Raw genomic sequence first — 27,613 nt, forward strand, 5'->3', positions numbered from 1 at the left:
CTGCCCCGGTGCCTGCAGACACAGGAGAAGTATGAGAAGGTGCTGGACGACGTGGGCAAGACCACACCCCAGTATATGGAGGGCATGGAGCAGGTGTTTGAACAGTGCCAGCAGTTTGAGGAGAAGCGGCTGGTCTTCCTCAAGGAGGTGCTGCTGGACATCAAACGTCACCTCAGCCTCGCTGAGAATAGCAGGTGGCTGGGCGTGGCAGCGCGGTGGGCACAGGCAGGGGCAGCCAAGGCTGAAACCGGCACGCAGGCATCCCAGGCCGTGTGTCATAGTGACAGGAGGGGAGGGCTGAGCTGCGGGGGCCAAATGCAGTGGCTGCCTGGGTGTGAGCTGACGCCTACTGGCTACTCAAGAACCATGCTTGGAAGGATGGGTGAGTGGCTAGAGTGGGGGGATGGAGAAGGGTGCCCCCCCCCAAGAGTCTGCTGCTTGGGAAGCCTCTGCTTCCTAGTGGGGGCGGGCATACCAGCACTCTGGTCCCCTGAATGGGCTCTGGCCCCCGCCGAAGCTGAGAAGGGACCGTGGGGCCTCTTGCCCTCCTCTCCCTCTCCCTCCCCCCTCTCTGCGCACAGCTATGTCCATGTGTACCGGGAGCTGGAGCAGGCCATCCGGGGGGCGGACGCCCAGGAAGACCTCAGATGGTTCCGCAGCACCAGCGGCCCTGGCATGCCCATGAACTGGCCCCAGTTTGAGGTGAGGATCCTTGGACATGGGGAGGGGGAATCTGAAAAGGCTGGAAGGGGCCTCGGGGCCTCCCCCTAGCCTGACTGCTCCCCTGGCACCCCCCCCACCAGGAGTGGAACCCAGACCTCCCCCACAGCACCACCAAGAAGGAGAAACAGCCCAAGAAGGCAGAGGGCGGAGCACTGACCAACGCCTCCGGGGTGGTGGAGTCCACGTCCCAGGCTGGAGACCGCGGCAGGTGGGTGCCTTCTCTGGAGCCTCCTGGGGGCTGGAGGGGTCCCCACCCTGGGGCAGCTGAGTTTTATCCAGGGAGACAAGAAACGGTCTATATCACAGCAACCCATGCTCCTCTCAAAGACAGCAGTAGCTAATCCTGTGAGAGCACCTGCTGTGTGCCAGGTGCTGCCGTAAGCATTGTCCCTGGATTAACTCACTGAGGGGTCCCAACACTCTAAAGAGGGTGCAAATATATATTCCCGTTTCACAGATGGAGAAACTGAAACCCAGAGAGCTTAAGGGACTTGCCTAAGGTCACACAGCTAGTTAGTAAGCCAAGAGGTCTGGCTCCAGAATCCTCACTCATTAAATATATATTTGCCTTGGCCTCCTTTCTTTCTTTTCTCATTTTTCCCTTGAGGTATAGTGGACACACAGCTCTGTATCAGTTTAAGGTGTGCAGCGCAATGATTTGACTTATCTACATCATGAAATGATGACCACAATACGGTTACTGAGCAGCCATCATCGCAGATAGATCCCAAGTTAAAGAGTTAGACAATAATTTTTTCCCCTGCTGGTAAGAACGCTCAGGATTTACGGCCTCAACCTCCACAGAGGACACTCAGCCGTGTTTGTTCTATTTACCATGTTATGTGTCACATCCCTGGTGCTAGAATTCTCACTCTTTGCCGCTATGGCCCCTCTCAGATGCGGGCTCAGATGTTCCCTGGGTCCCCTGGGTCTCCTCCTCCATCAGGGGTTGGGCGATGCTAAGAGTCCCGCCTCCATCTGTTAGAAGAGCTGTCAGTGAGGGTCTTGGGGCTCCAGACCCTGTCTTACAAGGCTCAGCCCCGCTCCAGTCCTGGTGGAGTTGGGGGTCCGGGCTCTGGCTGGGCGGAGGGGAGGCCCTGAGGTGAAGGTGAGAGGCCATTCACGCTGAGTCGTCCCTGCGGCTCAGTGTTAGCAGCTACGACAGGGGCCAGCCCTACGCCACCGAGTGGTCAGACGACGAGAGCGGAAACCCATTCGGGGGCAATGAGGCCAACGGGGGCTCCAACCCCTTTGATGACGACGCCAAGGGAGTGCGTGTGCGGGCACTCTACGACTACGATGGCCAGGAGCAGGATGAGCTCAGCTTCAAGGCTGGTAAGGGGGCGAGACCTGGAGGGTGACCGTGCCCCCGGGGGACAAGACTTGAATTAGACAGCAAGCGCAGGGGCTGAGTGTGGCAGGGGCGGAGTGCGCCAGGGGCGGAGTGTGCCAGGGGCGGAGTGTGCCAGGGGCGGAATCCGGACCTTAGAATAGGGTGAAGGTAGGGGCAGAACTTGGACTGGGGGCGGAGCCTGAGGGCCGGGGTTGCCAGGAGGAGGGGCAGGACCCGGGAAGTAAAGCTGGAGGCGGGGTCTGGGTTTCGTGGGGCGCAGCCAAGACCCAGATTAGGTGCGTGGCTGGGACACACTCGGGTCCCCGTGCAGCTGGGGCCGGGTCGGGCCATAATGGGGGGCATTAGGGTCGGCCCAGCGTAATAGTGTCTTATCCAGCAGGTGGGGGTGGGGGTCAGTCCTCTCTGAGCTCCTGTCAACCAGCTCCTCTGTGTCCCTTTCCTAGGAGATGAACTCACCAAGCTGGGCGAAGAGGATGAACAGGGTTGGTGCCGCGGGCGGCTGGACAGCGGGCAGCTGGGCCTCTATCCCGCCAACTACGTGGAGGCCATCTAGCTGCCCTGCCCGCCCACCGGCTCCCCTCCCTGCCCACTCTCGTCCTCCTGCCCTCACCATAGAGTTCCAGACATATTTTCCGATCAAGCTTTTATTTTTTTAAAAGTCAAAACAGAACAAAACAAAAAATACAAAGAGACAGAGCATTTGCAGGGCCGCCTGGAGGCCAGGGTGGTGGGACTCGGGGGGGGATGGCCCCAGGGTAGGTGAGGGTCTTAGGACTTAGCCCAACAGTGACATCGCACATCACTACACCTTCAGATCCCACCAAAGAGTCTCCTGAGCCTCGAGGGGTGTCTTCCAGACCCTTCTATCCTGCTTCTGTGCCCCAGCCCGCCCCTCTCACCCCAGGCTGCCAGCACCTGCCCCACTTCTCTGGCCTGGTTTTCTGACCTCTTCCTCCTGCCCCCCCCTCTTCCCTGCCTCCTACTCAGAGGCCTGCCCTGCAGAGCCTGGAGAAGAGGGCCTCCCCTTTAGTCTTCCACTTTGCCCTGGGGAGAGCCCTTCTCCTAGCCTGCTGGGACTGGAGGAGGCATGGTTGCCTTCTTCTCCCTGGGGTCCCTAGACTCCCTAAGACATGAAGAGGGGTCAGCTGGAGTTGGTGACGGTGTCACTGGGGCATAAGAGGGCGAGTGAATGGCGAGCAGACCCTTGGCCCTCCCAAGGCCCAGCCAGGCTCTTGGCAGAGGGTCCGACACCCTGCCGGGACCCTTTCCATCCGTCAGCACAGGCTCTTCCTCTGAGCCAGCCCCTGGCCTCACTTGCAGAGACCCCCCGCCCCCATCAGGCAGGGGGAGGGGCCCCACAGCCCAAGGCAAAGCCAGCAACAGTAGCCGCTGCCTCCCATTTCCTGGGAAGGAGGGCATCTTGCCCACACCACCCGCCCTGTCCCTCCATGTCCATCTAGAACCATAGAATCACTAGTCTAAGGTGGCCTCCCCTCCCTCTGTCCCCTTCTCCCACCTGCCTGGGAGATACTGTGGGCCCCTGGGAGCCTCCAGCCTGGGACAGGGCAAGGGAAAGCTTGCAGCCAATGGGAGAGGTGAGGGTTTGCAGGAGGGAGAAGCCCTGGCCCTTGGGAGCAGGACAGTCTCCAGGTCTTTTTTCCTTGTCCCCTCCCCCCACCCCCAGCCCTAGCCTCTGACAGCCCTTCCTGCTGGCACCCCCTCCAAGCCTGAGTCTCCATTAAAGGACTTTTGTGGGTGGGAGGAGGCAGAGGGCCTCCCGAGAGCAGGAGGATTTCCTGTGGTTGGTGAAAGGAAGTGGTGCTGGGTACCCAGGTATTCGGACCAGGTGCCAACCAGCCCCACCCACAGGAGTGGGTACCTGGGAAGCCAACCTGGGGGCAGGGCATAAACCCCATGCGGAGGGGCATGGCGGGAAGGGGAGTCTCTCGGGACCTCTGGGGTGAGGCACCAGCCTTCCTGCAGCAGCAGGGGTGAGGCTTGCTCAGGGCTGCTGCTGCTGCTTCTCAGCTTCAGGGCTGCAGGCACCGCACCTGCTCCCGCAAGGCCCCCTGGGGCTCTAGGTAGAGACAGTGGTTTGTCCCAGCCCCTCTGTCAGTCTCAGTCCTCATTTGCTCCCTGCTTTGAGGTCGCAGACCTCAGCCTCAAGGCCCTCACCCTGTTCACCTGGGGGCAGAAGCTCCTGGCAGGGTTCAGGGGCCTGAGCTGGGGCCGGCCTCCTTCGGGGCCAGGGAGTTTGGGGTATGGGGATGATGGCACCCCCGTCAGGTAAGCCCCCTCCCAGCTCCCCTTTTCTTGTCACCTTCTGCTCTCCGGGCCTCTGCTGCAACCTGAGATGTGCTGTCAGCAAGATTTCGGAAGCCCTCAGCCCTCCCAGTTCCAGAACGAAAGGCTCTTCCGTCTCTCCTCCAGGCCAGAGTCGGGCTGGAGGCTTCTTCCCCTTACCACGTACCTGTGGAGGCAGGAAGCAGCTGCACCTTGGGGCCTGGGCTCCTTTCTCTGTACCAGCGGCTTCTCAGCACCTGGGGAGGGGCCATGGCCCTGGCTGGACCCCAGGCCTGTCCCCCTCAGCATTCCAGCTGCCCACTCTGGGGCAGGGACTCGAAATTCTATTCCTTCTGAGCAACCACCTCCATACCCCACCTTGGGAGCACTCCCTCTCGGGACCTGTGGGTGGGAGGTCTCCCAGCCGGAAGTTCCCCTGCGCTCCCTCCCGCCCCTGGGGCCCAGCCCCACCTGTCAGTGCCCGGGGCCTGCCCACTGCCTCCTGTAGCCCGCCTGACCCCTCGATGCTGCGCGGCCCGCCCTGCGGGGCTCGGCGAGTACTGTGTTTTGTCCCCAGTTAAGCACCGTTCTGCAGCCCAGCTCTGCAACGAGCCAGGGCTGCCCTGCCGCCCGCCGTTGTCGCCCTAGGCTTCCTGACTCCATTAGTCCAACACTTGTGAAACTCCGAGAAGTGCTGTGGTCTCAGCAATGCACCTGTTTTGTATATGATTGTGTAATTTAAAGGTATATAAATACAAATATATATATATATAAGTTGTGATTGTATGACTGTGGATAAAAACCAGAACTGTGTCAACCTGGCTGGATGTTGTCATCTTGTGTGTCTTTTTTGTTTCTTTGTTTCTTTCTTTTTAGGGCCGCGCCTGCCGCATATCGAAGTTCCCAGGCTAGGGGTGAATCAGAGCCATAGCTGCCAACCTATGCCACCACCGCAGCAACACCAGACCCGAGCTGTGTCTACAGCACAGCTTGTAGCAATGCTGGATCCTTAACCCACCAGGCGAGGCCAGGGATCAAACCCGAGTCGTCATGGATACTGGCCAGGTTCTTAACCTGCGGAGCCACGACGGGAACTCCCAGTCTTGTGTGTCTTTTGAGCCCTCTGAGGGTTCTTCTTGGCTGAATATCTGCTGGGGAGGTATGACTACCATGGGCTGGTCCAAGGCCCCAGGTCCTCTCTGCACAGAGAAGTTCACACAGGATGCTCTCCGAGGCTCCAAGGCTGTGGCCTTTAGGGTCCTGGGTGCCTGGTGATGAGCTCTGACCAGGAGAGCTGGGGTGTTCAGGGGTCCCACACTCGTGGTTCAAGGGTGAATGTGACGCCAAATAGGTTTCAATTTTTTTTTTTTTAATTTTTTGTCTTTTTGCCTTTTCTGGGACTGCTCCCGCAGCACATGGAGGTTCCCAGGCTAAGGGTCTAATCAGAGCTGTAGCTGCCAGCCTATGCCAGAGCCACAGCAACTCAGGATCTGAGCTGCATCTGCAACCTACACCACAGCTCAGGGCAACTCTGGATCCTTAACCCACTGAGCGAGGCCAGGGATTGAACCCGCAACCTCATGGTTCCTAGTCAGATTCGTTGACCACTGAGCCATGATGGGCACTCCTAGGTTTCATTTTTTTTTTGTCTTTTCTAGGGCCACACGCGCAGCATATGGAGGTTCCCAGGCCAGGGGTCAAATTGCAGCTGTAGCCCCCAGCCTATGCCACAGCCACAGCAACTTGGGATCTGAGCCGCGTCTGCAACCTACACCACAGCTCGCAGCAACGCTGGATCCCTAATCCACTAAGCGAGGCCAGGGATCAAACCTGGAAACTCACGGTTCCTAGTCGGATTCGTTAACCACTGAGCCATGATGGGAACTCCGGTTTCAATTTTTAAAGCAAAGTTCTTTCTTTCCTCTTTGGCTGTACCTGTGGTATGTGGAAGTTTCCAGGCTAGGGACCAAACCCACGCCACAGCAGCAGCCTGAGCCACAGTAGTGACAACACTGAGCCCTTAACCACTAGGCCACCAGGGAACTCCCTAAAGTGACGTGCTCAAAGTGACTGCTGAGGCCTGTGGCTCCTGGTTGTTCAGAGCCCCAGGCTCCCTGTGGTGTGACATCGGGCCATGCCACCCTCTCCTACGTCCTGCCTGAGCTCTGACAGCCTTTCCCTGTGAGACCCCTCAGGGGGCAGGATGGGGCTCTGGGCTCCCCACTCTGTTCTGCTAGACCCAGGCCTTGCTCGGGACTCAGCCCAGCTCCAGCCTCCCCTTAGACGCTGGCTAGATCTCCTCAGGGCAGGGCCGAAGTCTAAGGTCCAGATCTAGTCCTGCCGTCAGTTCACCGCGTCCCCAGCCCCAGTCCTGCCTCATCCTCCCCCAGTCTAGAGAGCTGTCTCTCTCAGGCCCTGACAGCCTGGCAGGGTCCTGACCCAAACACACTGTTCAAGGCCAGGCCACTCCAGTCCCTCACCCCCACTGCTTCCCCATGCTCAGGGGGAGCTCGGGCAGGGAGATGAGGTCATCTGGGGATTGACTCTCTTCTCTCCTCTGTGTCCTCCATCCCCCAGATCCACCTTTGGGGACAGTCCCCTGGTCAGAGCCAAACAGCTCTAAATGAAGACAGAGTCGCCTTGTCTGACATGAACAGGCTGTTCTCTGCAGTCATGAGGAGCCCTGGAGGCGGGTCCCCTGAAAAAGGTCAGGGAGAACCTAGGGCAGAGGGGGTTCTGATGGCAGGTGTGTGGATGAGGAAGAGCAATCCGGAGTTTGCTGCCAGCACACGAGGTGTCACTGGATGGGTGTGGGCTTCTGGGCCTCGTGGCAGAGCCACACAGCAGGGAGCCACCCCACCCAACCCCCACAGCTCCCCTTTCTGGAGTGGCTCCAGCTCCCCACTCTTAGCCCCTAATCCCACCCTCCTCCCTCCAGCCCCAGGCCCAGCTGGGGACCTGCAAACAGGTGGCTCCAGGGACTTGGCTGGGGGCAGGGTGGGCAGGCTGCAGACCAAACCAGTTCAGCAGAGCCGAGCTGGGTTCTGGCTAGGGTCCCAGTCTGCCCCCTCCCTGGGGGTGGGCAGACAGCAGGGGCCCGGCAAGGCACCGGCCTGGGGCAGGGCCCCCTCCTCCTCCCCTTGCAATCCCAGCTGACAGATGCCAACGTGCTGTTTGCTCACTGCCAGGAGTAAACTTTCTTCTTGAGACAATAAAATTGCTGAGGGCAGAAGGTGCAGTACAGGGCAGCATTTAACCCTTAGTGGTCAGGTGGCACTGGCTGGCTCCCTGTCCTGTCTCCCGGAAGCCCGTCACCAGAAGTGAAATGTGAGGGAGGCTAAGGATGCTGACGGAGCAGGAGGCATGGAGGAGCTGAGAGTCCTGTCCCTGTGAGTTCAGCTCCTGGTTCTGCCACTGATTGGCTGTGTGACTGCGAGAAGATCATTTAGCTGCTCTGAGTCTGTTTCATCATTTGCAAGACAGGAAAGTGGAAGGTAACCCCTACCTCGGGAAGGTTCACCACAAAGCAGTGGCAGCACCTGGCCCCTAGTCGGCCTCAGGACACACGAGCCAGATGAACAAATGTGTGTGAGGAAGCAGAGTTGCTTTGCCCAGGAGAGTGGGTGGTGGGTTCCATCCCCCCAGCCCACACAGGCTTGCCCTAGCCCCTCACTCTCGGGGCTCAGCGGTAGGACCGAGCCTACCAGCAGGGGGCGCTGATGAGGCCTGTGGCTTCTTGCAAGAGAAAGTGCCAGCAAAGCCAAGCTGGAAGCCAAGGAAGCCAAGTTTCCACTCTGTTTGCTGCAAGAGCCAGTGCCCCACAAGGAGGGCTGAAACCCTCTGCTGCCCCCTCCCAGGGCCCCCTTGGTCGGCCAAGCGGGACAAGGGCTCTGGGCCCCCTCTCGGGAGGGTCAGCCCCCCCTACAGCAGGGCATGAGGTGGGAAAGAGGCCACCATCGCTCAGTCCTACCACCGACCTTCTGCAGCCCCAGCCCCTCCCCCACCCTTTCAGTCCACACGGGTCGGGGGGGGTGAGGGCTATTCCAGCCCCTCGTTGGCCTTGAGGCCTCGCCACCTCTCTCCCATAGCTTCTACCATCCACCCAGCCCTTTCCTTTTAGGCTCAGTGCAACACCACCTCCCCCAGGAAGCCTCCCTGGACCACCCCAGGCCCCTGTGACCACAATGACTTTGAGCAGTGACGGCCTCCAGGCTGTGCCACTTGCTCACTGCAGGACACCAGGGCCACGTCAGTTTTCTAGTATCTTTATTATCCGTTCCCAGAGTGCCCCTGGCTTTCCAACTCAGGGGTGCAGACGTCCGCCAGCACCATGCCAGGCACGGGGCAGAATGGGTGGCCAAGAGCACTGGGCTAAGTCACCGCCATTCTGTTGGCTCTGCTCTGGAAATTCTGGGTCAGAGACTGGGGTGGAGGGAGGGTCTTCCTTGGGGAACCATGAACACCGAGGACAGCCCTGGCCCCCTCTGTCTTCCAGGGGACTGCACAGGAGCACCCACACCTGGGGTCCCTCAGGCCCCAGAAAGCTCACTTGCCCCCCTGGGTGCAGGGGACCATCCCGCTCTGACTCTGAACTCCAGATGCCAGTGGACCACCCTGTCCCCCAGCTCAGGGTCTGGCCAAGGCAGGGCAGGCAGGAGGGGGCCCTGGCGAGGGCGAGTGTGGGCCCGAGCCAGACGGCAGCCTCAGATGGGCTGCACGAACTGGTAGACCAGGCGCTGGGAGATGTCCGGCTTCCGGATGATGCCTTTCCTATAATACTGGCGGATGGAGCGGCTCAGCTTGTCGTAGTTCATGGCAGGACGGTTCTTGCGGATGCCCCACAGCCGGGCCACCTGCGCCGAGTCCTCAATTTTGAAGATGCCTGGGGGTGGGGGGTAGGCAGGGGGCCAGTGAGAGCCAGCGGTGCAAGGCGGGCAGCAGGTGGGAGGAAGACCAAGACCAACAGCTCCGTCTCTTGGAGAGCCAGGGGGCCAGCGTCACCTGGCGGCCACCAGACCTTCTCCCCACTTGTGAGGGTTCCCAGAAACGTGGGCAAATCCTGCTATGGACCCACAAACCCCTGGGTGCATGGGGAGCCTGCCTACATTGGTGCATTTACTTGGGGCCCTCGCCAGCCTCTACTCCTAAGCATGGGGTTTGCACATACTACACAGAAGCCCTGAGGGGCTCCGGGCTGCAGACACAGCTCCTGTGGCAAGGCCATCCCCGCCCCCACCTTCACCCTGGCACTTCCTGAAAGAGTTCTCTGCTAGTCTCAGACCCATCAGCCCTCACAGAGCTTTCTGGCAGGATTAGTTTGTAGGAGACGGTGGAAAGAGAGTGGATTTGGAGCCAGGCCCGCCTGGGTTGGAATCCTGCCTGGCTCTGCCATTTTCTACCTTTAGAAGCTGTCTGAGACCCCTTTTTCCTGTCGGGAGGTTGCAGGGACTACCACGTGGTTGAGTGGTTACAGAAAGTGCTTAGAGCAGAGCCCGAAGGGTGTATGTACCCTTTAGGATAAACGATTCTTCATTAATACCCCTAGTTCTCATTCTAAACTACCTGGCAAAGCCCGGTCAACTCTCCCACTCCAGGCAGGTCTCCCAGACCACCCAGCCCTCCCCATCTCCCTTCCCTCCGTTTCCCTAGCAAATCAGCTTGCTCTCGGTCTCAAACGTACACCCAGGCTCATCGAACCTTGCGCAGGAATTTCTTCACCCCTGCCACCCCCTTCTCCTGCTCCGCGATCAGCCCAGAGTCACTCCTCCTGGGCCCAGAACATAGCCCTGATGCGCTTTGCACACCAGCTCATTTCACTGCTGGTTCTCCTACAAGACTGTGTGTGCTCAGTCCTCCCCGCCCCCTGCGGATGCTCTAACTCCCCGTAAGGGTCCACTGAGCAAGCGTGGGGACCAGAGGAGGTGCTCGGCAAAGGTTTGTTAGATGAATAAATCTAGTCCATTTCACAACTAGGAAGCCTGGGCCCCAGGCACCCACAGCTGCTATTGGCAGGATGGGGCCTAGAACCCAGGTTTCTTGGCTCTGAGCCTTTTCCAAAGCATACACCCACACTCCATTCAGCCTGTGCCTTCCATGGGGCTAACAGCTGGACACAGGTGGCTCTTGAGCCCTTGAAATGGGGCCAGTCCTAATTTTTGCTTTTGGCTGCGATGGTGGCATGCAGAAGTTCCCCAGGGCCAGGGATTAAACTCTAGCTGTAGCAGTGACCGGAGCCACAGTAGTGACAATGCCAGGTCCTTAACCCAGTGTGCCACCAGGGAACTCCTGGCCCGTCCTAATTGAGACGCACTATAAGTGTAGACTCTATACCAGCTTTTGAAGATTTAGTAAAATATCTCATTAACAATTTTTATGTTGATTATTTGTTCAACTCATAAGAATTTATAATATTAAATAGAAGTATTATTAAAATTAAATTCACTTGCTAATTTTTTTTAAATTGTGGCTGTCGAAAAGCTAATATGGCCTATGGGTCTTGCGCTGTGTTTCTCACTGGACACCACTGGTCTCGGCAGCGAAGCTCTAAAGTTTTGAGGGTAGAGACTGTGTCTGGTTCTCAGAGTTTTAAGCCCCTGCTATGTCCCCCCAAGCACTGGGTGCTGCTGGGGACCCTCAACAGGCAGAGCCTGGCCAGGGGATGGAAGTGGAGGCAGGTGGCACACAGACCCTGGGCTGGTCCATGAAGGTATGTATGTGGCATTCAGGGCAAAGGCGGGGGCTGCCCCCCTTCCCCAGCCAGCCCCCAACCCTCCTGTGCCCAGCACCTGGCAGGCCCTCGGCCCCCCAGCCTCCTTCCCCCACTGCCCCTGGCCCCGCTCACCTTTCTCCTTGTTGAGCCACCTGATGAAGCGGCCGTAGCTGTGGGGCTTCAGCAGTAGCTCCTTCAGGAACTGCCACAGGTGAATGGGCTGCCCGGAGCAGGATGAATCCACCTCGCTGTCGGCCCAGCTCTCCTCGCTGGTTGAGGCTGGGCAGCCAGGGAGGGTGGCGGTGAGTGGGGGCCCCCCCTCTTCCATGGCGGCCACCCCTCCTCACCCCCAGACCCTGGAGCCCCGAGCCCCGGCCGCCTCCCTGCCTGCCCTGCTCACCGCAGTAGTGAATGGCTCCTGGGGACGCCCTCTCTTTCATCCAGGCCGCTGTGGGACAAGGAGAGGAAGCTGGGGACCCAGAGAGACCCCCAAGGAAGGAGGAGGCATCTGGCTGGGGTGGCAGGACCACATAAGCTGCCCTGTGGGTCCCTCTCCCTCCAGTCTAGGAAGACAAGCTATTTACAGAGCTGCTACCCAGAAGGAAATTGAGGATTTTAGAGCTGGGAGGGCCTCAGAGCCCCGCATGCAGCCCCGCATGTTCAGAGAGGAGAGTGGAAGTCGAGCCTTGCTTTGCTCCCTTTGCCGCCTGTAAAATGAGGCCAGGACACCCCCTCACAGGTTTGCAAGGATGCACAGTGCCCAGCATAATCCCAACACTCCCTGAACCCCTCCACCCCTTGCCGCTTGCCACGTGGCCCCTCCCCGTCACACACACGGGCAGTCAGAGGCAGTCAGCTTCTGCCCACGTGACCACCCAGCTCTCAGCCTGGCCCTGTCCCCTGCTCTTGCCAGTCCCCAGAGGCCTGGGCTGGGACAGGACCCTGGTCTCTGCCTGGGCCATGAGAGCAGGACCTGTCCCCACAAGGGCCCTGGGACACAGGGGCCTTGAATCAAGGAGCAAGGACTGACGGCCCCAGAGCGCGTGGCTGTGTGCAAGGCTTGCCGGGCCCCAGATGAGATGGAGAGGACGGAAAGGTGAGGGGCTGGCATACAGCCATCAAAGCCGGGGCAGGTGTACAGACACATAGGTGACAAGATCCAAGATATACCGTTAAGTACAGGACAGTGTGATGCTCTGGTACTATTCGTGGGAAAGAGGGCAGAAGTCACACACTTGCCTGTATGTATGTGCACAGGCTTCCCTTGGCAAAAGTTACCCAAGAAACTGGCATCAGTGGTTGCCCCTAGGGAGGGGGACTGGAGGGCAGGGCCAGTGGGAGGGAACTGACTCCTCAGGGTAAACTCTACTGGTTTTCACTGTGGGCTTTTTTTTTTGGCTGTGCCCGTGACATGCAGAAGTTCCCGAGCCAGAGATCAAACCTGTGCCGTGATCCGAGGGCCAGCAGTGACAACGCCAGATCCTTAGCCTGCAGAGCCACCAGGGAACGCCCCCTTGCTCTTCTAAAAAATCCTGCATATTTATTATCTCATTAATACTTTTTTTTTTTTTTTTTGCTTCTCAGGGCTGCACCTGCAGCAAATGGAGGTTCCCAGGCTAGGGGTCAAATCGGAGCTGCAGCTGCCAGCCTATGCCACAGCCACAGCAATGCAGGACCCCTGACCCACTGAGCGAGGCCAGGGATCAAACTCACATCCTAGTTGGATTTGTTTCCAATGCACCACAACGGGAATTCCACACCTCATTAATTCTTTTTTTTTTTTTTTGTCTCTTTGCCATTTCTAGGGCCGCTTCTGGCGGCATATGGAGGTTCCCAGGCTAGGGGTCCAATCGGAGCTGTAGCCACCGGCCCATGCCAGAGCCACAGCAACGTGGGATCCGAGCAGCGTCTGCAACCTACATCACAGCTCACGGCAATGCCGGATCCTTAACCCACTGAGCAAAGCCAGGGATCGAACCCGCAACCTCATGGTTCCTAGTCGGATTCGTTAACCACTGCACCACGACGGGAACTCCAACACACCTCATTAATTCTTTAATGAGAAACAACATGAAACAAATGCAAAATTGTAAAAAAGACAAAGAAGAAGGACTTTAGAGTATCCACAGTTCCATCAGCTCTGATGTCCTGTGTCCTCACGGCCTAACTTCTAGCTTTTAGCCTCCCATGTGCTCTGTCCAAGATCCATGGCCTTGACCAGGGTAGGGATGGGCCTGACTGGTGAGTTCACCCCGGATCTGGGGGTGGGAACCAGGGCTGGGATTCAGAACAGAACCCAGATGGCGACAAGGGGCTGCTTCCCCAGGGAGAGTAGCCTCAGGGCAGGCGTCCAGGCCTAACTGTTCCTCTGGGTGTCCCTGGCTTGCAGCTGGGAGAGGCTGCACCCCCCCATGCTGTGTCCCACCTGATTTCCAGATGTCCAGGTGGGCGTGCAGCACATCTCCGCCCAGGGGCGAGCGCTGGCGGAACTGCTCCTCCGACATGGCACACAGCTCCTTGCCCCCCAGCTCCTGGAAGGCCTTGCCCACGGGGGGCAGCCGGTACTGGTGCTCCGTCCACAGGAGCCACTTCTGCACGTTGCTGGGGCTCCAGTCCACAGGGTCTGGTCAAGAGACACTCCTTCAGCCCTGGAGGCTGCTTGAGGGCACTGCCCCGACATGGCCCACTCTGCTGAGCTGGGGCACCCATGGGAACCAGTGGCCCCAGGAACATCGCTCCTGGGATGGGGCCAGGCTGGGCCTTGGGGCTCTGGAGGGTGGACAAGAAGAGAGGAAGAAGCCACGGCCCTAAAAGCAAGCATGGTTCAGGGCAGGGGAGCCCAGGGCCTCTGCACCTCATCTCACCTGGATTTCAGGTCCTCCCAGACCCCTCCAATCCCTCCAAAGTGTTTTGGGGAGCCCCAGCCCTGGAAGGGACAGTAACATTAAACCAGAAACACCCAGATTTTCTCCTTCCCAAAACCCCTCAGAGAACCAGAGAAAAACCCGACCAGGAAGTACCTCAACTGCCCACCCCCGCCACTGTGTATTACAGCTGAGGAAACGAGACACATAGAGTCCCATCCCTTGTGTCATTCCTAACAGGGGCTTGGTCCTGGTAGCTGCCCCGCGCACGTGCATGAATGGATGAGGGCCAGGGCCCAGGGAAGTTGCAGAGCAGAGGCCCGGAGGGGCGTCATGGGCTAGATCCTAGAGCCTCCCTGGGGAGCTGCTCTGCATGCGGGTGGGTGGGGGCCCGGCTGGCAGCACAGATACAATGGGGCCTTCACCCGAGCACCATGGCCTAAACTGGGGCCCCAGCTGGGTGACCTGCAGCCTGGGCTGCTCGCCTTAATAAACCCATTTTCTTCCCCTCGGTCAAAGCAATTTGTTTCTGTCCCTATTGTTCTGAGGGCTGTGCCCTCCCAGGCCTGGTGCGGGATGGAGGCACCGTGGGAAAGCCATGGGCACGGGGCAACTGGAGGAGGGGCCGTGGCAGGAGCTGCCTGGGAGGGACACCAGCTGGGAGCTGCGGGGGCTAGGGGGGCCGGATGACTCTGAGGAGGAGGAGCTGGGCCTGAGCAATGCCCGGAGACCCTTCCTGTGGGGGGCGCGCAAATGCCAGCATCCAGAGGCCGAGGAGATGGGTCAGGTTGGAGAGACCCAGCAGCCCGCCAACCAGCAGCACTGGCTCCATAGCCTTCAGGCCCTGGCAGACACATCTGTGCCTGGCCTCCTGATGTCCCCTCCTCCCCCTCATCCCCACTGGACCAGTGCCACATTAACCTAGGTATTTATGAGCTGTTTGGTCACCATAATGTCAGCTTCATGAATGAAGGGCCATTGTGCTGTGTTCACGGTCAGTTCCCCAGCGCTAGAGCAGAGACTGGCAGGAGATGTTCGGGTTCACTGAACATCTACTACGAACACGGTACCATTTTAGGAACTGGGGGTGCAGGGGTGAACAAAACAACTGGAAACCCCTGCCCTCAGGACATGTCCATTCTGGTGGGGGAGCCAGCTAGTCAAGATAAATATGCGGCATATCAGACAGCACAAATTATGAGAGAAATAAAGCAGGTTGGAGGAATAGGAGGTGAGGGTTTGTCCAGCAATTTAGAGGGGATGGGAAAGGCCTCATTGAGATGGGCCATTTTTTTTTTTTTTTGGCCTCGCCTGCAGCATGTGGAAGTTCCCAGGGCAGGGATCCAGCCTGAGCTACAGCCATGAAAACACTGGATCTTTAACCGGAGCCCTAGGCCACCAGGGAACTCCGAGGTGGTGCCATTTGAGACCAGACCTGAAGGAGGTGAGGGGCGAGCCAAGTGGACTTTTGTGGGGAGGGTGTTCTGGGCTGAGGGACCGGCAAGTGCAAAGGCCCTGAGGTAGTGTTGTGGGGATGACAGGGAGGCGGGAGGGGCTGAGGCTGAGTGAGCGAGGGGCGAGTGTAGGCGGTAAAGCGCTTGAATTCACTTCACCTCCCAAGCAGGGGAGCATGGAATGCCTTGCATTCGGGGCTGACCATAAGGGACAGGCACCAGCACCGCCGGGGTGACCCCAGTGCTCCAGGCGGTGCCCCCGCCCCCCAGGGACCTCAGCAGGCTGGTGCCCCCGCCCAGCGAGGTGGCCCCGGGGCACTTACCCGCCGTGATGTTGAGCAGCTTGCAGGCCGTCTCGATGTCCTTGAGCACCTCACCCACCACCATGGACTGCACCTGCTCCAGTGAGTGCTCCTCCAGGGTCAGCCCGCTGGGCGCCAAGTCCAGGCTGCCCCCTGGGGCCTGGCTGTCGATGACAGGGCACTGCTCAGGCTCATCAGGTGGCTCCTCCCGAGTGCTGGCCCCAGGGCCCTTGGCCGCCCAGCTGCCGTCCTCGGGGTACAGCATGTCGAAGTAGGAGAGGTAGAAGGCGGACAGGCCCTGCTCGGGGGTGGCAGGGGGGCTGGGGCTCCAGTCCCGTCTCTCCGGCCCCGCCGGCCCCGCTGCCCCCTTCTCCGGGCCAGTCCGCAATACGGCGTCAGGGGGCAGCAGGAGGCGGCTGGGGGGCCCGCTGCTCAGGCCCGGGCTGGCGCTGCCCATGCTGCTGCTGTGCGGGCTGGCGGCTGCGTCTACAGAAATAAAGAGGGAAGGAGGCTCAGGTTCTGACTTCTTCCCCATCCCCATGGGGGCCGCTAAGCTGGTTACAGAGATGAGGAGACCAGTGGGCAGTGGCTGGGCCGGGGAGAGACCTGGGGCTTCCGGGTCACTGGGCAGCCAGACGGGCCAGGGCTGGGCAGCCCGGCCGGGAAAGACAGCGAGGGGGGAGTGGGGGCAAATGGACAGCTCCCAGGCCCCGGGGAAGCCGGGCTGGCCGCGAGCAGGAAATCTGTCCTCGGGCGGAGGGTGTGAGACAATCTTCTGAGGTTCTCGACCTCAGCCAGTCCTCAGAGCGGAAGGCGTGATTCGTGCCATTCAGCAGATGAGCAAACTGAGGCCTGGACAAGAAGTCTTGAATGTCCGGGCCTCTGTCCCTGGGCAGGTCCACATCCAGGTCTCAGTCCACAGTCCTGCCGAGACCACTCCTTCCTCAGAAGGAAGGTGAGCTCTCAAGCTCACCTAAATCTCTTTGTTCTGCCCTTGAAGGGGCAGGGAAGGGAGGAGGGGCAGCATCACCTCACCAGCCTGGTGAAGACGGAGAGGAGCAATTAAGGGCTGTGCAGGGTCAACCCCCTCCCCTCTCTCCCGAAGGGCCACTGCGGGGAGTGAATAAATCCCCACCTAAGGCTGCTGAGGTGGTCACTGTGCGCTCAGCTCCGTCCCCACTCAGGCCTGGGTTCCCAGTACCAGCCTGCTCCCTCCTCCCGTGAAAGCTGCAGCCCCCGGCCCCTCCCAGCTCCGGGGGCCCTCTCCTCTCCCCTCTGCCCTGGAGGAATTCTTGAGGCCCTGGAGGTGCCAGGTGCCCACCTGCAGACCTACAGGCCAGCTTTCCCCACAGCTGCAGGGGGTGGTGAGAAGGCCCAGGCCCTGGGGGACAAATGAGGCCTCCAGCAAGACAGACTCCACGCCTTCCCGCCCCCCCAAAGCCCTCCCAAGGGGCACCACTTGGCTCAACACGAGGAAGCAGAGGACTTTCTCCCCATTGGTCCCCTGCTCTGCCCCCCCAACCCTTTCCCCCGAGCCTCATGGCAGGGGTATGGGGTTCAGGTGAGGCAGGGACCAAGCACGGGGGTCACAGAGATTTCCATGATTTGTGGGCTCAAGGCTCAAGAGGAAATCAGGACAGAGGTGGAAGATTAACAACAAACATACGCTCCTCAAAATATAGGGACCATTCAGAAAGGAGGAAAGAGCAGATAAACCCGTGAAGGGCAAGTTAACGTGTGTCCTTTCTCCGGGGTGTTTATAATTTAAAGTGTTCTCAAAACATGGCGCCCAGACCAGCAGCATCAGCACCTAAGCTCGTGAGGAGCTTGAGTTCTCAGGCCCACCTCAGATCTACTGAATCAGAAGCCGGGGGGCAGTGAGGGGAGGGAGGCCCAGCAATGCGTTTCCACAGGCCTTTTGGATGATTTTGATGTATGTTCAAGTTTGAGAATCACTCCTTGGAAGACCTCTGCGGGAAGAGGGGCCAGCTTTAATGGAAGGACGGGTAGCCTCTGATGGTAGAATTTACTGGGCCGGGACGCTGGGGGCGGGGCTCCCCGGCCCTTCTCGAGTCATCCTGTGAGACTGACCTGCTCAGCCTCAACATGCAGTGTCCTTTGCTCCTGCAGGCCGGGCAGAGGGAGAACCCCGTTTGGAAGGTTCTGGCTTCTCTAGGGTTGCAACTAGTGCAACTTCGTACAACTCGGAAAACGATGCCCCTTTCCCTCTGGATAGCATGGCTTGGTGAATGGAGCCCAAGAGGAATTTCAGCTCTGCCTTGTCCCCTCTCTTGTGCAGTGCCCAATCTTCCCAACTTGACACAGCCACCCTGCAGTTTCTCGTGGCAGAGAGAATGCCAGTGAGAGGAGGGTGTTCCCTTTCATCTCAAGCCTCCCTTTCAAGGGCTCCTTTAAGTAACAAGGAAGGAAAGGTCAGGGTGGGGTGGGCAGGGGTGGGGGGGCCAGGGTTGCGGGGGACAGAGGGCAGGCCTGGAATCTTTTCAAGTCCTTCTGTGCAAACACACGTGTGTGCTGTGGGCCCACGTTATTTACCCAGGCAGAGCCAGCAGCCCACTCTGCCCCCGGGTCCCGACTCCAGCCTGTGCCCACACCCTACCCCCTAGGTGGCCCCACCCCTCCCTCATCACCCCCTGCCTGCCTCCCGCCCCACCCACGTCCCCAGGGCTGCTCGGCCTGCCACGTTAGGACAGTCTCTGCCAACACCTCGGGCCGTGTGCCAGGGAGATGGAAGCTTTTCCAAGAAGCAGGAGCTCTTGCTTCCCTTGTGGCCCTCCTGTCTGCTTGGCCCCAGCTCCAGGTAGGATGGGAAGCAGCTGCCGTGTTTCGGGGCACAGTGTACTGAGGGGTCACTGAGGATGAAGTGGCGGGACTGTAGCCGCATTTGCCAGGCCGGGCAAATGCCACGACACAGCCCTGTTTGTCAAGTGAGCTTTGGAGCCCTTGCCTCCATCCCTCCCTGAGAGGCAGCTGGGGCCTTATCCCTATACCGTGGTGGGGAAGTTATGGTGCGGAGCATGAAATGACTGGGATCCAGGGCTTTTGCCTCTCAGCCCCGGGATCCTCCCCTGGCAGAGAATTCCCACCCCCCCCACACACCCCACATTCCAGCTCCCCGTCACCTTGCACCTAAATGCCAAGGAACCCGCTCTCAACCAAGGCTTGGTCCCAACTCCAACACCCTGGTGAAAAGGAAGTTAATGATTAACCACACGGCAGGAGGAAGGAGCCGACTGCCCGCAGGTGGGAGGTGGTGCGGAAGGCTCGGACCCGGCAGCCCCATCTGGGGGCTCTTGATTCACTGGCCAAGGGAGCCAGGGGGCTGGTGTCCCAGCCTGCAGCTCTGGCACCTGCACAAGGCTCTAGGGCTAGAGGAAGAGAACACACGGTGAGCCCCTGCTGTGCCCGGAGCATTCGTGCCCTTAGCCCTGCACTACCCACAGCCCGTGTGATGGGCACTGGAGAGTCTCGTTTTATAGATATGGACACTCAGGTTCAGAGTGGCTGGGGTCCCCAGCTGGCCGCGTGTGGGCTCTGCTCACGGTGCCGCATTCCCTCTGGGGCTCCTGCTCTGCCAGTCCCATCTCCCCAGGGTCCTGCCCGCCTCCTGATTGGGCAGCTTGATCCTCCAAGTTGTTTTTCCCTGGCGGCTCACTCCATCTCTCCATCAGGCTCATTTCTCTCCAAAATCCTTTCATTAAGGCACCCCTGTGTTCCAGAACCTCCCATGGCTCCCCAGTGGCTGCCCTGCCTGATCCCAAAGGCTGGTGCCCACCTCTGAGCTGGATAATCAGGTCTGGAGAGAACCGCCTACTGTGTGACTGTTCCGTATATGGGAACAATGAAGCCCAGGGCACGAAACAGACCTACTCACTGGTTAGGGGCCGAGTTTGAACCAGAACCTGAGATCAGTGTGTGACCACATAGCCAGGCTCTAATGAGAACAACATTCTTTCCATGTTTTCTCTTTTGTTGTCCCCCTGCCCCAGATGCCCTTTCCTTCTCATGGCAGTTCAGCCCAAAGCCTTCCTCCTCCAGGGAGCCCTCCCCACCACCTTCCTCCCCTGACTTTCCAGGGCTCCCCATCCGTGCCATGATTACAATCCATGGGGGGTTGTCCACCCATTGGGGACATGTGTGCCTGGGAAAATGAGGCTCAGAGAGTAGCAGGGATGTCCCCATATTTACACAGGAGAGCCAGGACCACTGCACCATAGGCCTAGGGTCCTGGGACAAGCCAGGTCCAGGCCTGTCCCATCAGCCTCTGTGGCGCGCCCGAGGGGCTGCCCGTCTCCAGAGCGATGCCTCCAGCTCCCAAACCTCGAGCTGATCTTTTCTGGATTAAGCCACGTGTCTGGATTAAGGCTCAGTGCGTCCTGGCTACCTCCTGCCCCAGAGGCACTGGTTCAGACTACAGACAAAGAAATTTGGTAACAGCTGGTGGAGGCCAAGGCCCAGAGACGGGGCTGGATTCACAGGAGAGCTGCCAGAGGGATTAGCCGCTTGGGGCTGCTGCTCTAAGCACCTCGCATGCTCCCAGGAAGGCAGAGAGAGAGAGAGAAGAAGGACCCAAAGTTAGAGATTTACAGCGGCGCTTCCCTGCCCCTCGGGGCCAGGAATGTGCTCCTGCAGCTCCCCACTTCTGGGTTTTCCCTCTCACCCCCATATGCAAAAGACGCACCAAGAGCTCCTGAAACCACAGCCTCAGGGAAATGGGGTGGCCAGTAGGTCTTCAGGGAGGCCCCAGGCGGTGATGGGGTTGGAGGCTGTCTCCCACAACCTGCCTGATCCGGGCGCAGATCTTACCCCCAGGAGGGTTGTGGATGGGGTACTTGTGTCCATGTACCTCAGTTCTGAGAGACAGCCTTAGTCCGCCCAGAGCCAGGCCCCCCTGCAGGCCCTGGGAGGAGAGGGGCGCTGGGGGAGTGGGGGCCGAGGATGTGATGGAGCCTCCTGTTCAGCCCATAGTCGGCCCCACTTCCCCTGGTCCTCCTCCAGCTTCCCCACGGCCGTCTGCCCCTCCCTCCCTCCCTCCAAACCTCTAGGCCCCCATCAACGGATCTGAAACAGGGGAGCTTCAGGGGTGTGACCAGGGCCTGGCCAGGAGCCGTGCAGAACAGGCAGGGGCCACACAGGCCTGTTCCCCCAACCTCCAGTCAGCCAGTCAGCACCTTGGAGAGAAGCCGGGCCTGCCCAGGCCAGGGCCCAGGACCTGCCCAGGGGGGCTGTCTGGATTCCCTGACGCCCCCCTGCCTCTGGCCCCACACTCCCTGTCCCCCTAGACACTCCCCTTTCAGCTTGTGCTCCTCCCCCATCTCCTCCTTCTCCTCAGACAGCCCCTGCCCTCCCAGGAAAACCCCAGTCCCTTGTCCTTTGCACCCACTCTTCAAACTAGCTGGATCCAAGAGAAATAGCAGGGCTCCTCCTGACTGCCCGGAGTGCTGGCCTCTCCCACTGGATAGACAGCCCTCCTGTCCAGGAAGGGGCCCCAGGCTGGCCGCCCCTGGGGGGCTCTGGCCCCCTCTCAAGCTCCCACTGTGGCGTCTTCAAGCACCCATGGTCCCTGGGTCTCCACGGGCAGAGAGAATGGAGGCCTGTCCTACCCTGGGCTCCGCATGAGAGTAGGGGCAGCAGCTTTCCCCTTGACCTTGGGTTTCCCACCTCCTCAGATCCCAGACCCGTCCAGGCCACTGACCTCGCTTTTGCAGGAGAAAAAGTTCACCTTGGGAGCCAGCCCACGGGCCCAGAAGCTATGGTGCATGCGGAGACTTGGAGTAGGGAGTTGGGGGCAGGGCCAGGGGGCCAGGAATCACTGGAGTCAGGGAACAGCATGGAATCATGGTCCTGTCTGCTCTGCCCCCAGTTTCCATGGGCAGCCAGGACCCCGAAGGCACGTTTGTCCCAGCGCCGTCTCCCATTCGCTCCCGCAGTGTGGGGACCCCGGGCATCCACATGCCCCCTCACGGACATCGCTCCCAGTCCTTCCAGGGACAAGGTGAAGGCCAGCCTAGTAAACTGCTTGGGTTTGCCCACTCTCTCTGGGGGCAGCCGGAATGACTCCCACATGACCGGTTTGGGGAGTGGCTACCTCGGGGCACACGTCCAGGGTGCCAGGCAGGGATTGCAATGCCAGGCTGAGCTCTGCCCCTTTCCAGATGGTGCCTTGGCACCTTCTGACCTCTAGGGTCAACCCTGATGACTCGCTCAGTCCACCTGCTGGCCCAGCCCCAGAAAACTCCAGCCCCACAGAGGTGGCATCAGGGTTGCGTTGAGGGTGGCATGGATGCCTGCAGCTGGGAGGTACAGGGGCTCACCTCAGCCCCACACTCACCCCTGTATTTGAATTTGCTCCAAAGGGGTGATTGGCCTCGGCATCTGGAGATGTGGTTTCATGTCTGGCCCTGTTCCCAGCATGTGTAAGGCCCTGGTCCCCTCTGGGCCTCAGTCCCCCACTGTCCCCGCAGCAGGTCAGTCCCAGACACTGTCTGGATTTAATGACCTCATGACCTCCATCTTGCCTTTAGCCTGACTCGGAAGGAGGATGGTGGAGAGACAGAGGTGGACACCAGGGCCTCCCCCCACCTATTTTTTTCTTTTTTCTTTTCCTTTTTTTTTAGAGCTGCACCTAGGGGTCAAATCAGAGGTACAGCTGCCGGCCTACACCACAGCCACAGCAACGCAGGATCCTTAACCCACTGAGTGAGGCCAGGGATCGAACCCATGTCCTCATAGATACTAGTCAGGTTCATTACCGCTGAGCTACAGCAGGAACTCCAGGGCTCCCCTTCTAAGCAGACATAATTCAGGGCTGACATTTTTGGCAGCAGAAGGGGGTGTGGCTGGGTCTCCTTGCCCCTCGTGGGTCCACAATCCTGACTGAGTGAGCAGGGTCAGGCCGCCCCTCACCTTACAACTGCTTGTCAGGCCCAACTCCCACCCCAGCAGCATCCTCTCCATGTCCCCCAGTCAGCCCAGCACCCAGCCCAGGAGAACCCTGCTGAGCGATGAGGGGGTTGGGCTAGAACCCCAATTTCCTGCCATATCAAGTGCAAATCCTGCCTGGATTTCAGGGTTTTCCAGAAACTGCAGATCACTTTTTCATTATTGAGCACGCACAGTGTGTAAATATATTTCGTTTCTCAACACCCCAATTAAGCCCCTTGGCTCTACCGGGACCTCCATGCTCTGGCCACCTGCATGTTCCACCTTTGACCACGTCACATGGGGGTCCACACCTCCTCCCTCTAGCTCAGTCTCCTCCAACCCCCCCGACGCCCTCCTGGAAGGGCAGGGCCGCAGCCCCTTCTCTCTTCCCCACACCCCTCCAGCACTCGCCACATGTTGGGGCTGCAAGGTTTCGCGGGCAGTTTGTCCCCCACAGCCCTGCCCCTTGGGCAGCTGGGTCCCCAATGGTGTGAGAACACAGGGACTTCACCCGGCTTCTGCCTGCAGCACGTTGGTCTCCTCTTGGCCTCAGTCTCCTCATCTGTGAAGCGGGGATGCATCAAGTCACCATGTAGCTGGGGTCTGGGGTGATAAGGCGTGACAGCACTATGAGAGGACTACCACCTTGCAAGAGGGGTGTGCACACACGGGTCACCCTCGCTTCCATTCCGACGTGTCCCTGTGGCCCCTCCAGGCCCAGCTCGGCGCGACAGAAGCAGAGGTGCTCTGTAAATACCACCTGGGGAATCTGTAAAATTTGATGGGGCCAAGGGCGAAAATGCGCCATAAGCCCCAATCCTAGGGCCAGGGAGCCCACTTCAGAGCTTGGCGAGAGGATGTTGGGACAGAGTGAAGGCACTCCCACATGACAGAAAATGATGCAAGTCCAGAATGAACTGGCCTAAGAGGCTAAGAACAGAAATTGCTTCCAAAAATGTCTGAAGACTGGAGATGGTTATGGGGACCGTGGAGTGACAGCAGAGACGCCCTTCAGCCCGCGAGCCCAGGCGGGCAGAGCATGGAAGTCAGAGGCAGGAAGAGAGGATGCCACAGCCCTCGCGCTGCCAACTTGCTGCCCAAGAGCAGAGGCCCGGGCCCCGCCCCTGTCACCAGTCCTGGGTGCTGGGACCCTAACCCAGGCAGTCACCCCAGACCCCCCTCCTGGCCCCCAGAGCTGGAGGGGAACAGAAGGGTCCCTTCGATGCTGGCAGTGCCCAGAGAGACCTCATCACCCCTTTCTTTGGCCCTAGGTGGGCTCTGGTCCTCAGGCCTCGGCAGAGTCACACTCAGGTTCTTGGCCCAGGAGGAGTGACCTGGAGGGAGGGGGGCCCCTAGTCTGGAGGTCCCTGAGAGGTGGGAGATGAGAATCTGGCAGGGGGCACCTCCTGGCTGGGAACATGCAAACGAGGCAGGGGAAGGAGTCTGGCATTAAATGTCAGGAAGAGCCCAGGGCAACTCGGCTTGTGCAAAGTTTGCTTTGGGAAGAGTCGTTCCACCTGACAGGTTACTCTCTTGGCTGGGGGCGCAGGGTGGGGCGTGGAATGGAGGCGGGTGGGGGTGGGGTCAGGGGAGGGTCCCATGCCATTTGGAGCCCAACTCCCTGCTCTCCAGCTTGAGCACTTGGGCAAGAGACTCAGCTGTCCCATCGATCAAATGGGCCATCAAGAGTGCGTCTTACTTCGAAACACTTTCGGGTTTCCAAATGAGACTGGTTGGGGGATGGGGGATACGCTCAGGTTTGGGATGGAAATGCTATAAAATTGGGTTGTGATGATCACTGTACAACTACAAATGTAATAAAATTCATTAAAAAATAAAAGCAAAAAAAAAAAAAAAGAGCACTTCTCCAAGGCGTTGTGGAGGGGGAGGGTGGACAGAAACTCTCTGTGAATTATCAAGGGCAGAGCATGCGCATGCGTGAAGGTGTCACCTGGGAGCAGGAGAGGGGAGGGGGCTGGAGAAGAGAGGAGGGAAAGGTAACAGGGTGAGGAGTGAGGGGAACAAAGGAAGAAGCAGGTGGTGACGGTGGAGGGAGGGGCGCAGACAAAGGGTGGCATCTGGGGGAGAGTTAAAATGGTGGTGGGAGAGGCCTGGACCTTGCCCTGAGGTCATCCTGCTCTCTGCTGGCTTCACGTACCCCTCCCTGGCCTCTAGGAGGAGCAGACCAGAACCCCTCCACCTCCCCTTGACCTCAGCCTAGGAGACAAGGTCAGGAAAGCATACAAGTCTTGCAAAGCCCACACATCCAGCCGGCCAGCTTGTCTCCAACCAGCTCCTACGCAGCCTTCAAAACCCCGCTTCAGGTTGCCTCTTCCACGAAGCCTCCTTTCACAGGGGAGGCCACCTCGTCTAACCTTCTCATTTCACAGACAAGGAGCTGCAAGTGCTGGGAGGAAAAACGACTCGTTTAAGGTCACACAGTGTGGGTTCTAACCCACCCTTCTCTGCCCTCCACCAGAGGGCCTCATCCCCAGGTTACACTCGAGCAGCACCAAGCCGTTCAGCACAGAGGTGTGCTTGAAAGGTTTCAGGGTTTTTAACTTTATAACTTCAGCGAACTCTGGCAAAAAGGGCCTTCTGGTTCCTGTACTTACTGCCTGCATCACACTTTCTGAACATTGACTGGGCACCCTGTCCCCTCAGGCTTGATTGACCTGAAGTTCTGTCTAATTCAGAGGGTCCTTGTGACCACCCAATGCCATCACATCTGCTTAAGCGCCTCATAGTCAGCAACACGCACTACCCTAGCCTGGCAGGGATTGCGTTTGCAGCTCTAGGCCCCCGATGGTGCCCGGCACGGAGGAAATCTTTGTCCATTCGCTGTCAGGCTTTCACGGGGGGGTGGGGGGGTGGTCCCCACCCTGCGAGAGACCACCCCCTCCACATGCCTAACCCTCCCGGAGCTCTGGCACTCAGAGGAGTCTGTGAGTTTAGGGTGGGGAGGCCCTGAGCTGAGAGCGCCTGGCTCCGGCCCCACTCGCAGGAGGGCAGGGAGTGAGCCATGGGGCCCACCTGTCTGGTGGGGAGTCTCCTGCCAACCACCTTGGGCCTGGGGTGGCCGGGACGCCTGTTTGCCTTGTTACTCAGCAGAGCAGCTGGAGCCAGGAGGATGCTGCTTTACTGGGGGTTGCCTTGAAGCTGTTCACGGGGGAGGTGGGGGCAGGAAATGAGGCCAAGTCCTCATCAAGGAGGAGCAGAAGGGCCATGATCATCACCCAGGGGACAAGTCACTGGAGGTGTGGCTGCTGGGGGCGCCCAGCTGGCAAGGGGCAGTGAGGGGGACCCAGGGCTATAGCTCAGTGTGCTGAGCCCTCTCCGACCTGTACAGGCGCGCATACACACACCTTGTCTGGCTTCAAGGGGGCCCCAGCCATCCAGGCCCTTCAGCTTTCCACCCTGTCTCCCCACCACCCACTTCCATCTCCCCCCACAGGAGACCTCTTGCAAATCCCAGAAACAAGCACCTTCAAGCCCACCTATACCCCTGCCCCCCATGGCTTTTCTCCTGGGTCCAGACGCGGCCCACAGGCCCTGCGCTTCCTGGTCCCCAGGCACCCAGGTGGCTTACTCTGAAGCTTCCCAGATCCCCCAGTTCTTGCGCGCACCACTGCCCTGCCCAGCCCTGGGCTTTCCTGGACTGTGGCCCTGGCCCTGAGTCTCCAGGCTCCCCCAAACTCCTGCTAACTTGGGAGACACTTCCCCGGGCAGAGCAGCTGCAGCTGGCAGTAGCCGAAAGGCTGCTTGTGTTTCGTTAGCCAAGCAGAACTGGCCGGGCCTCAGGGGCCGAGACTCCACACCTGCACAGCTGCCTCCCTCAGGCTGGAGAGGCTGGGGTATCACAGATCTGGGGGCACCCCAGGGCTCTCCAGGCCAGGGAGCTCGCCCAGGTTCCGGGGTCAGCCCAGGCAGGAGACTAGGCAGCATGCAGAGGGCTCAGGAGCTTCTGAGGGTGAAGGATCCGGATCGGGGACACTGATGCCCGAGGGACCAGTTCCGGCCTCAAAAGCACCCTCAACCAGCCACTTCCCCGGAACTGGCAGGGGAAAGCCCCCATGGCAGCCAGACTTACCTGTTAGCTGCCTGGTGCCCAAGGAGTTGTCTGCTGCGGTGCCAACCTTGGGGGCCAGGAGGAGGCGTGGGCAACTTGGGCCACTGCTGGGTCTCAGCCAGGCATCTGGGGGGCCAATGGTACCAGGAGCCAGCAGGGTGGGGGGCAGAGGTGGCACTTGGGGGGGCCGCCGGGAGCCTGGCCACCCTCTAGGGGTAGCTCTCTGAGGTCTCAGGGCTGCGTGCCCCGTATAGGGAGCCCCCCTGTCCCCGGCCCAGGGCCACCTGCTGGCACGGCGGCAAGACCCAGCCAGAGGGGCTTACGAGGGAGGCCAAGGCGGGCTCAGGGGGCTGGGTCTGTGGCGCAGTGTGAACGCAGGCAGAGTGCAGGAATGTGCTGGGAGGAAGGCGGCAGTGCAAGATGAAGAGTTGGCCGGGGCCTGATTTCCCATTATAAGTAATCCTTCCTTATTTACCTGAACAAATACCCTCCCTGCTTACCTCAGACCACAGGCGGGCTCCTGGTTAACCCTTGCAGGCCTCCCCTTCTCTTGCTGGGGATCCACACCCTGCAGACAGGGAACTCACTCACTCACTCATTCACTCATCCGCTCATTCATTAGTTGGTGCATAGCTGCTGAGCTCATCTTAGGTGCAAAGACACAGGGATCCAGAGGGATCAGCCAAGGGTGTGGCAGATGAGTGGGCAGCATTGGAAAAAGCCCAACAGAGGGCTGTGGGAGACCACTGAGGTGGGGGCACCAGCAAGGGAAGTCAGAGAGGGCTTCCTGGAGGAGGTTCTGCCTGGTTCCCCAGGTCAGGGATGAAGTTTTCTCAGAACCCTGGGAAAAGGGACCTGAGGCTCACAGGCCCCCCACCCCATGCTCTCTGCACCCCACAGGGCCAGGCACAGA

General features: G+C 59.5%; 2 protein-coding genes across 5 annotated transcripts in view; one reads left to right on the top strand and one right to left on the bottom strand.

Moving 5' to 3' along the window:
- The window catches only part of PACSIN1 (protein kinase C and casein kinase substrate in neurons 1), a 53,017-nt gene extending 47,835 nt beyond the window's left edge, over positions 1-5,182 (top strand). For 2 of the 3 annotated variants that reach the window (XM_047794949.1, XM_047794950.1), the window contains exons 6-9: positions 19-702; positions 804-931; positions 1,871-2,058; positions 2,521-5,182. In XM_047794949.1, coding sequence (XP_047650905.1) covers positions 19-702; positions 804-931; positions 1,871-2,058; positions 2,521-2,630 — 1,110 coding nt within the window. In that variant the 3' untranslated portion in view covers positions 2,631-5,182. The remainder of the gene's footprint in view (positions 1-18; positions 703-803; positions 932-1,870; positions 2,059-2,520) is intronic. The other variant, XM_047794951.1, reaches the window with a different exon arrangement.
- Positions 5,183-8,609: 3,427 nt separating this feature from the next.
- On the bottom strand, positions 8,610-27,143 carry SPDEF (SAM pointed domain containing ETS transcription factor). 2 transcript variants are annotated; one of them, XM_047794953.1, is made up of 6 exons: positions 26,722-27,143; positions 15,711-16,175; positions 13,495-13,692; positions 11,470-11,517; positions 11,202-11,348; positions 8,610-9,242 (listed from the first exon to the last, which is right to left on the bottom strand). In XM_047794953.1, exons 2-6 carry the CDS (start codon positions 16,144-16,146, stop codon positions 9,064-9,066), a joined length of 1,008 nt encoding a protein of 335 aa, XP_047650909.1. In that variant the 5' UTR covers positions 16,147-16,175; positions 26,722-27,143; the 3' UTR covers positions 8,610-9,063. The 2 variants fall into 2 exon arrangements, with proteins under 2 accessions (XP_047650909.1, XP_047650908.1); XM_047794952.1 differs by lacking the exon at positions 26,722-27,143 and having other exon boundaries at positions 15,711-18,282.
- Positions 27,144-27,613: the final 470 nt, after the last annotated feature.

This window comes from Phacochoerus africanus, chromosome 9 (assembly GCF_016906955.1).
Source record: "Phacochoerus africanus isolate WHEZ1 chromosome 9, ROS_Pafr_v1, whole genome shotgun sequence".
Classification (NCBI taxonomy): Eukaryota; Metazoa; Chordata; class Mammalia; order Artiodactyla; family Suidae; genus Phacochoerus; species Phacochoerus africanus.

Bases quoted from the DNA above. Each gene is read 5' to 3' on its own strand.
- SPDEF (XM_047794952.1), bottom strand. From the start codon at position 16,230: ATGGGGATGGGGAAGAAGTCAGAACCTGAGCCTCCTTCCCTCTTTATT. The intron at 11,518-13,494 runs GTGGGACACAGC...CTTGTCCCACAG, and splicing joins CCTGGACATCTGGAAATCAG to CGGCCTGGATGAAAGAGAGG. The intron at 9,243-11,201 runs GTGAGCGGGGCC...CCCCACCCCCAG, and splicing joins GTGGCTCAACAAGGAGAAAG to GCATCTTCAAAATTGAGGAC.